At 33.8% G+C, this 14607-nt stretch overlaps 1 protein-coding gene across 5 annotated transcripts in view; it reads left to right on the plus strand.

Moving 5' to 3' along the window:
- The first annotated feature begins 1959 nt into the window (after positions 1–1959).
- Positions 1960–14607, plus strand: part of pug (pug C-1-tetrahydrofolate synthase, cytoplasmic) — a 91354-nt gene continuing 78706 nt past the window's right edge. The window contains exons 1-4 of one of the 5 annotated variants that reach the window (XM_069839690.1): positions 1960–2027; positions 8858–8933; positions 9971–10169; positions 13442–13578. In XM_069839690.1, coding sequence (XP_069695791.1) covers positions 8872–8933; positions 9971–10169; positions 13442–13578 — 398 coding nt within the window. In that variant the 5' untranslated portion in view covers positions 1960–2027; positions 8858–8871. Of the gene's footprint in view, positions 2028–2115; positions 2257–8753; positions 8934–9970; positions 10170–13441; positions 13579–14607 lie in introns of those variants that run through there. The other 4 variants (XM_069839689.1, XM_069839693.1, XM_069839691.1 and 1 more) reach the window with 4 other exon arrangements.

Consider the following 14607-nt stretch of genomic DNA (forward strand, 5'->3'; position numbering starts at 1 on the left):
TGCTTATACCTATAGGTCTAACTCCGGCAACGACACAAGATGCTTCAAAGGACAGTCACAGTCTAATAGATACAGTCACGCAACTCATACGTATAAAATATGCCAACATTTGACAGCTGGCGCGACAGTAGTCCTCTAGCGGCAGGCAAGTTAAAAGTGTGCACACGACATATGATAACACATCAGGAAACGGGTTTTGCGTAATTTATTTTATATGTTTATGCTATACAATAAGTGTATATGGTTCTAATTAATTCTACTTTAGAATCCTGGAAGAATTTCACACGCAGTTAATCTACAAGTTTCAGAAGCTGGGAATAAACGTAATTCTTTCTGCTCCTTACAACTAAATCATGGCCCTGATCGCGTATCATGGTTTGAAATAATATAATTGTTCGTGCGTGGTCGGTTAATTCAATTCATTCCTAAATATATTTATGAATCATTGGAACTTTGTATTTCCTGTCAGAAGAGTAAAAATTAGTATCTTCAAAATTGTAGGGCATATCTCGTAGGGTACATCGCGAGGTGAACGCCTCTCCCTATTTCCTGAGAAATTATCGATTTTGCATACCGCAAATTGGGGTAAACTCGGCCGCTGAGGTAAACTTGAAAATAAAGAAAAGGGGAGGATTTAAATATTAATATGAAGTTCATTATTTTTCAATTTCTTAAGAACCGGTATTTTCTTTATTATTTTGAGTCACAAATAGTGCTGATATTATGGTTTAAATTTTTATGGTAATTTTACCGATTTTTACATATCATTTCTAGTTTTCACACATAATGCCTAATTTTAACTTATCCTACCTATATAATACGTAATTTACATGCACTTACTGTTAATATGACGTAGGTGAGAACAAATAAATGAACACACAATTTTGTTGAAAAAATTGTAACTTCAATTAACTCAGAAAATGTAGACCTAATTCTATTTTCAGAGCAGAAGTGGTGTAAGTCAAAAATGGGTAATGAGAGGTTAAAGTAAACATTCTGTAAAATAGAGCGCAAAGTGGCAGTTAATATTGAATGTATTTAAACTATTAATTGTCAGTGAATAGCACGAAGGATATATTAATTGCTACTTTGCGCTGTATTTTACAGAATTTTTACTTTAAACCTCATTACGTGATTTTTACTTACATCACTTCTGCACTGAACGGCTCAAATAATCACTGGGAATGTAAAATCAACACCAATAACAGTCATGAAAATTATTACAGAAAAGATTGCTTTTTATATTAAATTTAAAAAGGCTCTTTTATTTCTTGAGAACTTAATAAGTCTGGCACATGAAACTACACCAACACATCAGAAATTTATCGACACAGTCTGGATTTATTCAAGAAGTGAATATTTTGCAAAAGGATTACTATACTCCATGAATTCTTGCAAAATTATCACCATGATACCTACTTGAATGCTATATAACATTCTTGAAAAATATAAAGAAAAAACACGAATACAAAAATTATGAAATTACTTGCATTAAAAACTGTAGATATATTATCCAAAATCGGAATGGTTACACATTTACACATATGATGTCTGCAAAAAAATAATATACTGTAACAGGTATTTACTTTGTTTTTATTTAAACTGTCCTTCCTGACATACAAATAGGTAATAAATGTTTTATAGAACACAATACGTAGGCTACCTACAACGTGGATTATTGGTTATGACTGAGTTATGATTTTCTCTTGGTCTTTAGGGAATCTGAAGAACGACAAATTCGGAGATTTAAACTTGTTGTTACTGCAATTTTCGTCATTGCACACATTGCCTTTATTCCGACGCATGATTAAAACGTTATTATAACATCTCGCATCCCTTTAAAGCACGTGCTGGCTGTATCAACTCTTTGACCAGTGCCTTGCCTGCCGCTTGGCGCTAGTGTCGCGAATGTTGGCAAAAAGTGTTGAAGTTGCGCGACTGTAAGTATTAGACTGTGGGACAGTGTTCTATGAGCTTTGGCTATTTTGCCTTATGGTTGGGGAAAACTTCGGAAAAAAACCAACCAGGTAATCAGTCCAAACAGGGATCTAAGCGAAGAAATTATTGAAAGTTTATTTAATATTGTGTAAAGTTTCGATAGTATGACAATATTATTAATATTGTATGTTTGCGATAATTTTGAGGAAAATCCGATAATTTTTATACTAAAATTCCATAATTTTGTGTTTGGACGTTGGTGAGACTGATTTGTATGTGTTGATATTTGTATGGTTGACCTTCAGAAGTGAATACTGCGTAAGTGTTGTGGCATTTATGTTCACTTGTAATGGAATATTGTATATTGAAGTGCATAATGTCGCATAGTTTTAAGATCATATTCGTTACTCTTTATCTTCGTTTAATTTTTTTTTTATCAAAACTCACATCATGAGACAATAGATGAGGTTAGGTTAAGGTTAGAGTATTTTTCTCACAGGTGGGCATCATATTATAGCGATCGTTGGTTGCTTCAAATTTTGTTTTATTACACAATGTTTTCTAGGTGTTAACTGCTACCTGTTCAGGAGAGTGAATTTCTTTCATCGGCAGTTTAAAAAAAATCTAACGCATTTAACCAAATTAAAAATCCTGGTCCACACCTGTGGAGTAACGGTTAGCGCGTCTGGCCGTGAAACCAGGTGACCCGGGTTCGAATCCCGGTTGGGGCAAGTTACTTGGTTGAGGTTTTTTCCGGGGTTTTCCCTCAAACCAATATGACCAAATGCTGGGTAACTTTCGGTGCTGGACCCCGGACTCATTTCATCGGCATTATCACTTTCATTTCATTCAGACGCTAAATAACCTGAGATGTTGATACAGCGTCGTAAAATAACCTACTAAAAATCCGGTTCAGAGAGTAACTGGAATAACAGCCATTAAATTCCAAGAATTCAGAAAAATAGCATAACCTGTAAGGTCTTTGTCCAAACTACGTAGATTATTTCCTTGGGCATTACATTTTTAAGGGCGATAATAGTACTTATAATTGCTTCATTCGGAAGAGAAGTAAAGTTGAGCGTCATGTTGTAGATTAACACCATGTAAAAAAAAAAATTGAAAGAACAGATCGTAGAAGCTGTTGTGTGTCGTGTTATGCTAAATGGATGAGTGTCGAATGCACATTAGTGCACATTTCATTATGGTGGGCTTGGGAGTGAGACACCAGAGCGGAGGGTAGACAGCAAACAGAAAGCAGCTGCTGTGCAGCTAGACTAGGGAAAACGTCCCCTCCTGGCGATATATTCTTTCAGATTTAACCAAAAAAATAATTTTTGGACCGTATAAAAATTTCAACTGGGGAAATAGCCTGCAATGTTCCCTTATGGGTGGTGTAAGTACACATGGATTTCTGTCACTCTCTACCTGTGATCCATCCATCCATCTCACTAGGTACTTACATCCAGTAAAGGTGCATCTACAGTATACAGTTCAACTTTTCTTTCAACTTTTACGCATTCAAGCATTGCATGCAAGTGTGAAAGAAACTCATTCAGTTGTGCATGCCTTTAGCTACCCATCGCCATTTGATATCTTGTGCCGTTGTGCGTTATTTCGTTCAACAGTAACATGTAGCGAGGACCTGATTGGTTTAGGCTACCGTGAATAAACTAAAAATTGTTTTTATTGGTGATGGTGGACTTTTAAGCTGAAAATAGTGGCAAGTGCAATTAGCTTTAATGAAGGTTATCGCAAACACGAGTGCCTGTGGAATGTTTCACCACAATAATTTTGAGAATCAAGTAAGCGTAAATATTGGATTGATTATAATATTTATTAATTAATATTATATACTTAGTGAAGATGACGTTCAACACGGCACACCATGTAGACACAAAATCCGCATGCATCTTAATTATATATTCGTTTTCAACTTGATTCTTTTAATATTCTCCCCAGATTGCATATGTAAATGCTTGGAAAATGTTTACTGTGTATCCTTGCTGTTACATTAGTCACAATCACATGCATTAATCACTGTAAAGGTGCATCTACATGGTTCAGTTTTCCACGTGTGTAAACATGCTGTCTGGGGGGAATATTGAAAGAATCAAGTTGAAAACGAATGTTCAATTAGGATGCATGCAGATTTTGTGTCTACATGGTGCTCCGTGTTGAATGTCAGCTTTACTACGTATATATATATATATATATATATATATATATATATATATATATATATATATATAAAATATCAATCCGATACTTAGACCTACTTGATTTTCAAAATTGTGGTTGAATAGGCATTCCTATTTGCGATAATCTTCAATGAAGGTAATCATACTTGTCGCCATCTTCAGGTGAAGAAGTCCGCCATCATCAATCAAAATAATTTTAAATTTATTCACAGCCACCTAAAACAATCAGCTGCTCATTACATGGTACTGTTGAACGAAAAATGCACAAAATACCCACCAGCTACAGTTGCTACATGCGCTATCATTTTTAGTGGAAAAGGGCATTCACAATTGAATGTGTTTTGTTCACTATTGCATGCATTGCTTGAATGTTTTAAATTGAAAGAAAAGTTGAACCGTGTAGATGGACCTTCAACTTTTCTTTTAATTTCGATATTCTTTCCAGATTGCATGCGTATGTGGATGGAAAATTGAATGATGTAGATGCAGCTTAAGGGTGGTTGCTAATAGTAAAAAGAAGTCGCGTTATGGCCTCCCACTTTTCTAAATCAGGAATTTCAAACGTCGAAGTAAATTATTTTAAGGTCCCTTTGGAATATTCAATTCTTCTTTCATGCTGTGGTCTCCATCTCCTGCATTTTGTGGCCCTACGTTTTATTCAATTTCAGATTTTATGCGTTCGAATAAATATTTAGTAATATTTCAAATATATTTTCTTAAGTAGGCCTAGAAGTAATACAAATGTTCATAATTAAAAATGCTTTGTGAAAATATTTTCGTATTGGAGTCAGGGCAGTACATTCATTCATACACAGTTTTCTACCTGAGAACAGGTCCTTCACTGCAAATCCAGCATTCTCCAATCTTCCCTCTTTTTTTCCTTCCTCTTAGCCTCCATGTATGATACGTTATAGGCTAATGTCTGTCATCTGATTTCTGCTGCCCCGAACGTTTTCCCCATTCAGCATTCCTTCCAGTGCATTCTTCATTAGGCAGATTCTTCTTAGTCAGTGACTCAACCAATTTTTTTTTCTTTTTTTCATAGTTTCGGCGTTATGATTTCTTCATCCACTCTTTCTAGCACAGCTTCATTTCTTATTTTGTCTGTCCATTTTATATGCTCCGTTCTTCATATCGACATTTCAAATGTTTCCAATCGCTTCTCTTCATGCTTCCTAAAGTCCATGTTTCTGCCCCATACAATGCCACTTTCCACACTAAGCACTTCACTAATCTCTTCCTCAGTTCTTTTTCCAGAGGTTCACAGAAGATGCTCCTCTTCTTGTTAAAAGCTTCCTTAACCATTACTATCCTTTTGATATCCTGGTAGCAACTCATGTTACTACTTACAGTACGCCTCAAATATTTGAAGCTGTCCACTTTTTCTACTGCCTCATTTCGAATTCGTATGTTTACATTCTTTATTTTTCTTCCGATAACCATGGTATTTGTCTTGTTAGTGTTTATCTTCATCCCATTGTGCTCACAGCTGTCATTTAGCTCCAGTAGCCATAGTATCATCTCCTCTTCTGGTAACTACGCCCTATCAGCAGCAAATCTTATACATTTTATTCTTCTTCCTCCTACCAGGGTGTGAATTAAGATTTCTGATGAGTCGGGGATAGAATCCTAGAAAGTGAATACCATACATAAAATTATTATTATCCTCATTCGATACAGCTCAATGCTTGGTCGTACTGAGTTGCTTGTCTTGCATCTTGATCATCATCATCATCATTCATCACGAATTAGACCTGTGTAGACCTGTTTCGGCCCCATCTAGCAGTCTTCTAACCGTCGATGTCCTCTGGGTTGATATTGCATCGTAATTTTGGGGATTCTTGAATAGTCCATTCGTTTTACATGGTGTAGCCAATTTAGTTTGTATCTGTTTATTTTTTCTTCTACTGACTCTACTTCTAATTGTTCCAATATTTCTTCATTCCTTTTTCGATCTAAAAGAGTATATCATGCTGTCCATCTGAGAAATTTTATTTCTGTTGCTTTGATTCTGCTCAAATCTCTTTTCCTTAATGTCAAAATTTCACTTCCATATAAAAGGGAGGGTAATGCTAGAGTATTATATATTTTTATTTTTGTGGATTTTTGTACTAATTTAGCTTTTAATGTATTATTTATTATTCCTAAAATTTGTGTAAATTTGGTGATTTTCTTGTTCACATCTTTTTCATTTTGATAAGATATTTCACAACCCAGATAATTGAAATTTTGTACTTGTTCTAGGCATTGGTTATTGTGTATTATCTTACTTCTGATTGGATTTTGTCCCAAAAATGCCATTACGTTTGATTTTTGTGCTGAAATCTCCATCCCAAAACCTGATAATATTTTATTTAATGTATATAGTCCTCTTTGTAAGTTATCCTCTGAATTGGAAATTATAACTTGATCATCTGCAAAGAGCAGGGTATTTAATGTTAAGGTACTGGTTATTATGATTCCTGATGTAGCCTATAGATTTGGTTCCATTTGGAAATGATTTCATTCATGTAAATATTAAATAGTGTTGGAGATAATGCGCAACCTTGTCTAACTCCATTATTAACATATTTTTTTTCAGATATACGATTATTTATTTTGACACTTATTTTATTGTCAGTGTAGATTTCTATTATGTTTTGAAATAGCAGGTTTGGTATATTTTTTTCTTGTAAAATGTCAAATAAAAGGTCTCTTTGAACCTTGTCAAAAGCTTTCTCAAAATCGATAAATGCTATGTGGGTTTCTAAATTAAATTTTCTTCTTTTTCCTAATAGTAATTTGATACTGAATAATGGATCTATACATGATCTTCCTTTTCTAAAGCCATTTTGGCATTCTAGAAGGAAGGTTTCAGCATGTTTTTTTTAATTTTTCATTTAAAATTCTGCTAAATATCTTATAACATGTGTTGAGAACACTGATCCCTCTATAATTCTCAACATTCTGTTTATCACCTTTTTTATATAAGGGAATAATTATACTATTTTTCCATTCTTCCGGTAAAGTGGCGGTTCGATATATTCTATTTAGGAATCTTAATAGTTTTTCTTGAAATAGATCTCCTGCATATTTATACAATTCTGAATTTAGGTTGTCTTTGCCAGGTGATTTACTATTTTTCGTCTTCTTTAATGCTTCTTGTAGTTCTTCAGATGTAATGCATTGTTCCTCTGCGTTTTTTGTGTCCCAGAATTTTGACTCAAGAGTAGGGTTGTTTCATAGGTTTTTGTAAAAATCTAAAAATGTTTTTATTTTGGGACAGGTGTTTATCTTGGCCGATTCTTTTATTTCTTTGTTCGTATATTTTAGAATTTTATAAGTGTTGGGTTTTGTTTTATAGATGTCTGCTTCTAAAAAAGATATAGGCCTAAACTCTTTCCAAGATTGTCTGTGATGTTTTCTAATTTCTCTGTTAGCTATCGCCCTCTTATGCTTATAATCTATTTCATCATTTACGGATTTTGTTTGGAGGTATTTTCTATAAGCTTTGTTTTTGTTCTTAATGATCTCCTTAATTTCTTCATTCCATGATCTTAATTTCTTTTTTTTTTTTTGTGTGAAAGCTTTATATTTTCCAATGCTCTCCGTGGCTGCTTGCGATATTAGCTATAGTTTTAATATTTTACCGTTCTTTGTGAATGTCTTCATCTTCAGGTGTTTCTAATATATTGTTCAAGTCTTTTTTGATAAAGCTAGCGTACACTGCCATCCTGGATTAATCTTATTTTGTAACACATTAATTCTTCTTTGGGCGAATTTATTTTTTTTTAGATGTAGCCAACTTGGTATATATCTCACTTTTGCTAAAACTAGGTGATGATCGGATCCAATGTCACTTCCTCTGAAGACCTTGACATCTAAAAACAATTCCGATAATTTTTTATTTGCGATAAAATAGTCTATGATAGATTTTGAGTCGCGTGCTGAACCTCGGAAAAAACCGAACTAGATAACTGTTTTAAGTAAAACCATAAATCTGTGCTAAACATAAATAACCATCTGAGTCATGATTTTTATATTCTGTCAAATCTGAACATTGTCTATTTTCATAGGTATATCATTAATTATAATATAAGTCTATTTTCATAGGTATATCATTAATTATAATATAAGTGAAAAAGTAATAAAATCGTCTGTTTCACATTTTCAATATACATTAAAAAGAAACTTAAGTATATTGCTTTCTCTTCGCTTAACCTATCATAGTTGTAGAGTGTTGGCTGAGGGGATAGTTTAAATTTGAAGTAAAGACAGGAAATCTTTTGTCATTTTATGTAAATAACCTTCCTGTAGAATGGCTGCTGCAGACGAAGAGGGAGCAAATTTGGCTCCACACATACTTTAATTTTCTTATAGGCCTAATTTGAGTTTAGGCATAGTACTGTTGTAAGTGGTTTCTTACAAGACTAATTGTTATGACTTTGGTTAATAGAGATCAAGAAAGCAATTTTTATTTTATTTTTAGAGGAAACATATATTCCTTTTCTACTGTTCAGAAGCGAAGAAGATAGGATCTCTTTAGCAACTTATTTGTCACAATGGACCTTGAGGCAGTTGTTTTTACTTTATACTGTAGTACCGTAAGAGTTTCCCCCTTCTTTATTTCCCCTCTTATGTTTCTCCCACTCTATGGCTATAGAACAAAGTGTACTCTGTAAATTAACTTCAGTTGGAGTGATAGCTTGTCTGGGTACAGACTTTCTTGCTCTGCTTTATAGGATAAAACAGCAACATGAGTTCATCAGGAGACATACAAGAAACTGGAAAGATTCTGTCTGGGACAGAAGTTGCAAAGTATGTATAAATGTAATTATTTAAGGTTTTATATAGCCTAAAACTGATTAAATTATTTTATGATTATTACTATTTAAAGTATTTAAAGTTTATAAATGCGACACTTATGGGAGAAAGGTAGTCTATACATTTCTATGTTCTATTTTAAATTTAGTTTACATAGCCTATATAATAGACACACAAACAGCATCTTCGAATTAAATTTTCACAACTTGCTCGACAGCAAATTTATTTTATGAAGCTAGCTTCTTTGAATAAAGCTGGGTGGAGTTATATTATAATTTGTCAAGATATAATTTGCTTACATGCTAATACATGAAATTTAAAAGATTATTTTCTTGTGACTCGAAAAAGAGCAGAATTGTATAGTTATTATGAATATAGATAAACCAGCTTATTTGAGACTTTTTAGATCGGATCGAAATTTAGTTTAATTTATCAACACATGCTCTGGAGTATTTCAGTATCAGTATAGAAGATTTGTAGTAAAACATTTAACTGAGTAAATCATGTTCTGTGATGTGTTAAAATTGTGTTAAATTGTTTGTGGAGTATGGTGTACTACGTACAGTAAATATTACATAATACTTGCGTTGTCTTGAAGATAATTTTATTAATATTAATGAATAAGATTCCATTAGATATGCCACTGATAATAGTGGCTTATTTTGAGATAAACCGAATCTGAAAATCAGGACTGTAGGCTATAGGCCTATATAGTTTCAAGAAAATAATGGATTTCTTTGTATAGTAGTTGATTCATACATTGTTGTAATTCAGCATGGAATGCGATACAGTACAAATCCTACCTATGACTTTCTATTTAATGTGAAAAAACATTTCTTGGCATAATTTAATTAATCATTGATGAGCTCTTAACTGAAACCATATTTGTACTATGAGATTTAGTTACCTCTCTCAGTATTTATTTTCTACTAAATATTTTGTGTTATTAATATTAGGTGATATAGAGTAACATGAAAAAAATTATTAGTAGTTACTAAATGTATATTTATAGTTCATAAATATTTTTACAGTGAAATGCGCAGTGTTTTAACTGAAGAGGTAAAGAAAATGTGTGAAGAACTTCCTGGCTTTAAACCAGGTCTGGCCATTGTACAGGTTGGAGGACGAGAAGACTCAAATGTTTACATTCGTATGAAAATTAAAGCTGCCAGTCAGATTGGAATAGAAGCTACTCATATAAAATTACCAAGGACAATCACTGAAGCAGAGGTAATACTTGGCTTCCTACATCTATTGTGCAACAAGTCTGGAAAAACATGACAGTTTTTTATTTTGTTGAAATACGTAATATTTCACTTTTTCGTAAAATGCGTATATTGCAGTGTAATCCCTGCCATGGCTGAGTGATCAAATCTTCAGCCTGTCAAACGGGTGGTTCGATTTCCAGTTAGGCTTGGAATTTTTCATTGAAAAATGCATAATGACACTTGTGGCGGACAAGGTCGCAGTTGGGGTTTTTCTCGGGGTTCTCCCATTTCCCCATATTCTGTCAACATCTCTCCATTCTGTCATCATTCCATAGTAGCCTATTCCCTAAATGCCAGCTGGGGATGCATGGAGGATGCTGGCCTAGGAACATGTGCTGTTGCCTGTTCAAAACTTGGATATGAGGTATGTGTGGGGTTGTCTGCTACGAACCTGGGTATGCAGCAAACCTTAGTATGGTCAGCCAGTGTGGGTTGGGAATGCACCTAGCTTGAGGGTCAGCACATTAGATCTAATAAGGTCGCAGTGCTGGGTTGTAGTGCTGTCCTCCCTTAAATTTAATTCAAGCCCATTTAGTAAAGCAGTGGACTGTAAACTGAAAGACCCTGGCTTTGCGCCCGGGTGATGACTGAGTTTTTCTCGTTATAACTTCTAGGCGAGGGTAAAAAGACGATTGGAATTCGGCCTGGCCAAAAAGCAAATGAGCTTTATCTCTATGACCCCATATGCCATACAGCATCATAGGATACTTATACTTTTTTATAATGTATCAACTTTAAGCTAGTGTGGCTACAGCACTTTTTTATGTGAAACAGTATTATGAGACTAAACGAAAATAATATAAAGGGTGTTAAAAAAGTATCCAGTATTTTAGGAGGTGATAGTATGCATCAAAACAAGAAAATAATGTCTAATAAACATGGGTCCTACAACACATATTTTCTGATTTCTGAACACTTGTTCGTAGGAGGTGCTAAATGTGATGTCCATTCATGACAATGCATTTCTCTGCCCTGCAATTCAGCAGACTACCAGATAATCATACTGTAATTGACACCCCTTGCATGGAATAATGATATGTCGCAAGGAATACTGAAAACAAAAGTCTAGTTGTGGATATGAGTGGAGTTCAGCAGAGATGGTGTTGTGAATTTTCGTAATCAGCATGTGTGGGCTAATGAAAATCCCCATGCATTTAAAGAAACAAGGCATAAGCACCGATTTTCAATCAACTCATGGGCAGCCGTTCTTGGTGATAGATTGATAGGGCCATACATGCTACCACAGAGATTAACTGGGGATCGTTATCAGGACTTTCTTATTAAAGTATTAAAACAAATTTCAAAGAGTGTGTGATTTCTTATGCCGAAGGGCAGAGGAATGCATTGCCATGAATGGACGTCACATTGAGCACCTCCTATGAATAAGTTTCAGATCTCAGAACGTATGTGTTGTAGGACCCATGTTTATTAGACATTATTTTCTTGTTTTGATGCATACTAGCACCTCCTAAAATATTGGATACTTTTTTCTTAATACTCTGTATAACTGCAAATTCTTAACCTGAAAGGGAAAGTCGAAGATATGGCACATTCCAGCTGTAGTTTTTAAAAGAAAGTGTAGTATTCTTCATTTTTCATGCATATTATCACTGTAATACTGTGTACTGTACATATCATACATTTTCTTTTGGTGTAGCTTTCTTTAATTTGAGTTGTGGCAACTTCTAATGAACGGATTGACAAATTGATTTTTCTCGTAAATTTTACTTCTTTTTGTTTAATCATTCACAACTTAGGAATTTCTCACAATCTCTACTTCTTTTAACTTATTCTTCCATTTTGAAATACTCTTTGTCAACAATTTCACTAAGAAAATAAAGCTTCAAACAGAAAAGAAACACACTATAATTATTTATAAAATTCTAATTTTCTTTATTTAGGGTTAGGTACAAGAAAGTTATCCCTATTACAGGCCATGGAAGCACACAGGTAGCAGGAGGTTAGAATACCCACCTTTGCAGACAATTGACATTATTGGTAGTAGAGATGTCAATCCTGCATGCTTGCTGTCTTTATCCGTGAAGAAAACTCCTGGTACTCGTGTTAGTGGCTGAGTCGACTCAGGTTCATAGTGAAGCTAAAATGATTGAATAAATTGGAAAATTGTATTGAGAATTGAATCCACAATCTTTGACCCTGTAGCATAGCACGATAACTACTGTACCCCACATGCCCCTCCTTTTAAAGGATGTACTTGAGTGAAATTTGAAATATTTTTAAAGCAACTATGGAACTCTTTTTACATTTCAAAATATACGTCAGTCTCTAGTTCGATATGAAGTGTCATCATAAGATATTGTTGTTTCCATCTCTTGTGTCCAGGTACACATATTGTTATAAAACCTCTTTAATGAAACATTTCTTATATTTTTATTGACTGTTATGTAAGGATGGAAAACTTGAACGAATTTCAAATCTTGGCATGGAGCTTCCATACAAATTGGTGTATAAATGTATGCCAAAAAACATATGTGGCAGATAGCAATAATTTTTTAAAACTAAAATTATCGATACCTGGTCCCGGAACAATTTTTCCCTCGAAATTATTCAAATCAACTTTATAGGGAGTTATACCTGAAAGCTTGATTTGTGTAAAATCATCGTAGTCTGTCATCTCCTTCTATAGATGAGAAGAATAAATCTCAATGGAGAATTTCTTTAAGAAACCAAACTATTAATTCCAGTAATTCTCTTTAATCTTTCCAAGGCTGCTGCTCTTCGTAAAACAAAATGAACCATTTTGGATATGTTTTCATTTTGCTTCAAACACGTCTTCAACTACAGGTTTTTAACTTCGATTTCTATTAGTCTACATAGTCTACGTTCCCTTACTTCCACTGATATGCAACAGTGATATGCCACTCTTGCAATTGTTTTCAGAGATCTATAATTTTACGATCATTTCTGTTTCACCAACTGTCATAAATCTGAAAAATGTCTCAGAAAGTTATAAATTCGATAAACAGGTTCCAGTTTAAGAAAATATTAACTTGTTGAAATTATGCTTTTTCATAATATAGGCTATTTAAAGATACTCTTGTAATATATACATGAAAGTCGTGAGTTCCGTTCTTTATCTGAAACTGGAGTATGAAAATAGTTCGGAAATATTACAGACAGATTCCTCCTTGAAGAAGATTTGAATACAGAAGTCGTCAATGAAATCTCATTAATTTCTTTCTTTCTTTCTTTTTTTTTTTGTATGTGTTGCAGCTTCTAATGAAATTAAAGAAATTAAATGGAGATCCAAACATTCATGGAATAATAGTACAGATGCCATTAGATACAGATAATCCCATAGACTCACACCTCATCACAGACTCTGTCTCTCCGGAAAAAGATGTTGATGGGTAAGAAGTTGATTTTTAAGAAAGATAGTTAATATATTATTTTACTTCCATAATATTATCATAGTTAATATATTAATTTACTTCCATAATATTATCTTATATACTTTGTTTATGATGTATAATGTTACCTTATAACTTCTGTAATTCATAAAACTAATACGTAGTGCATTTGCATGGACTTATTTTTAAAACTTAACAGTAAACAGACAGTGAGACTCCCATGTCTTGAAGTTAGGAGGACACCAAACCGTCATCCTTGCTTGTACAGTGATTATTATGCTGGTTATTAAATTAGAAGTTCCCAAGTAAAACTAGGCCAAAGGTCTTGGTGAAATCGTTATTGTGGTTTCTTTCAGTAGGGGAGTAAAACTAATGGTTTTGTGTAGTATATTTACATCATCTGAAGAACCTATCCCTCATAGAGGGCCCCTGGCAAAATCTGTCGGCCATTTCTCACTCAAGCTGAATAACCATTGGAGTTGTAATCATTGTTAAATAAAACACTACTACTATTACGACTCCGCTGAAGGCAACATACATCACATTAAAGAAAACCATGGTCTCAATGGGATCCGAACCCAAGGTAGTAGTGTCCACATAATATTAAAGCTGCATATTTTAGCAGTTGCGACTGCAATTGAATCATTTGTTTCAGAAACAGCACTTCTCCCTCCAGTAACATTTTTCAGGAAATTGAAAAAACGTTCTGTAAGGCATATTTTATTGTTCACACTTGTGGTATTTTTTTCATTTGATCATTTACTAAATACAAACATCCTGACATCTTGCTTATTTGAATGAGTTCAATACCCACAACTACAGAATTTGTTTAATTTGGAGGAGATGTGCTGTTTCTGAAACAAACAGTAGGAATAACAAGAACAACAAGTAGATTCTCAATGTTAATAAACTTAAATTAATATAGAAATGCTAATATAAGTTAGAGAACATGTTTTAAACCCATTCATTCAAACTTCACAGCATAACCTGCCTAATAATCACAACTTAAAATGCAGAAAATGTTACTTG

Source organism: Periplaneta americana, chromosome 11 (assembly GCF_040183065.1).
Source record: "Periplaneta americana isolate PAMFEO1 chromosome 11, P.americana_PAMFEO1_priV1, whole genome shotgun sequence".
NCBI lineage: Eukaryota > Metazoa > Arthropoda > Insecta > Blattodea > Blattidae > Periplaneta > Periplaneta americana.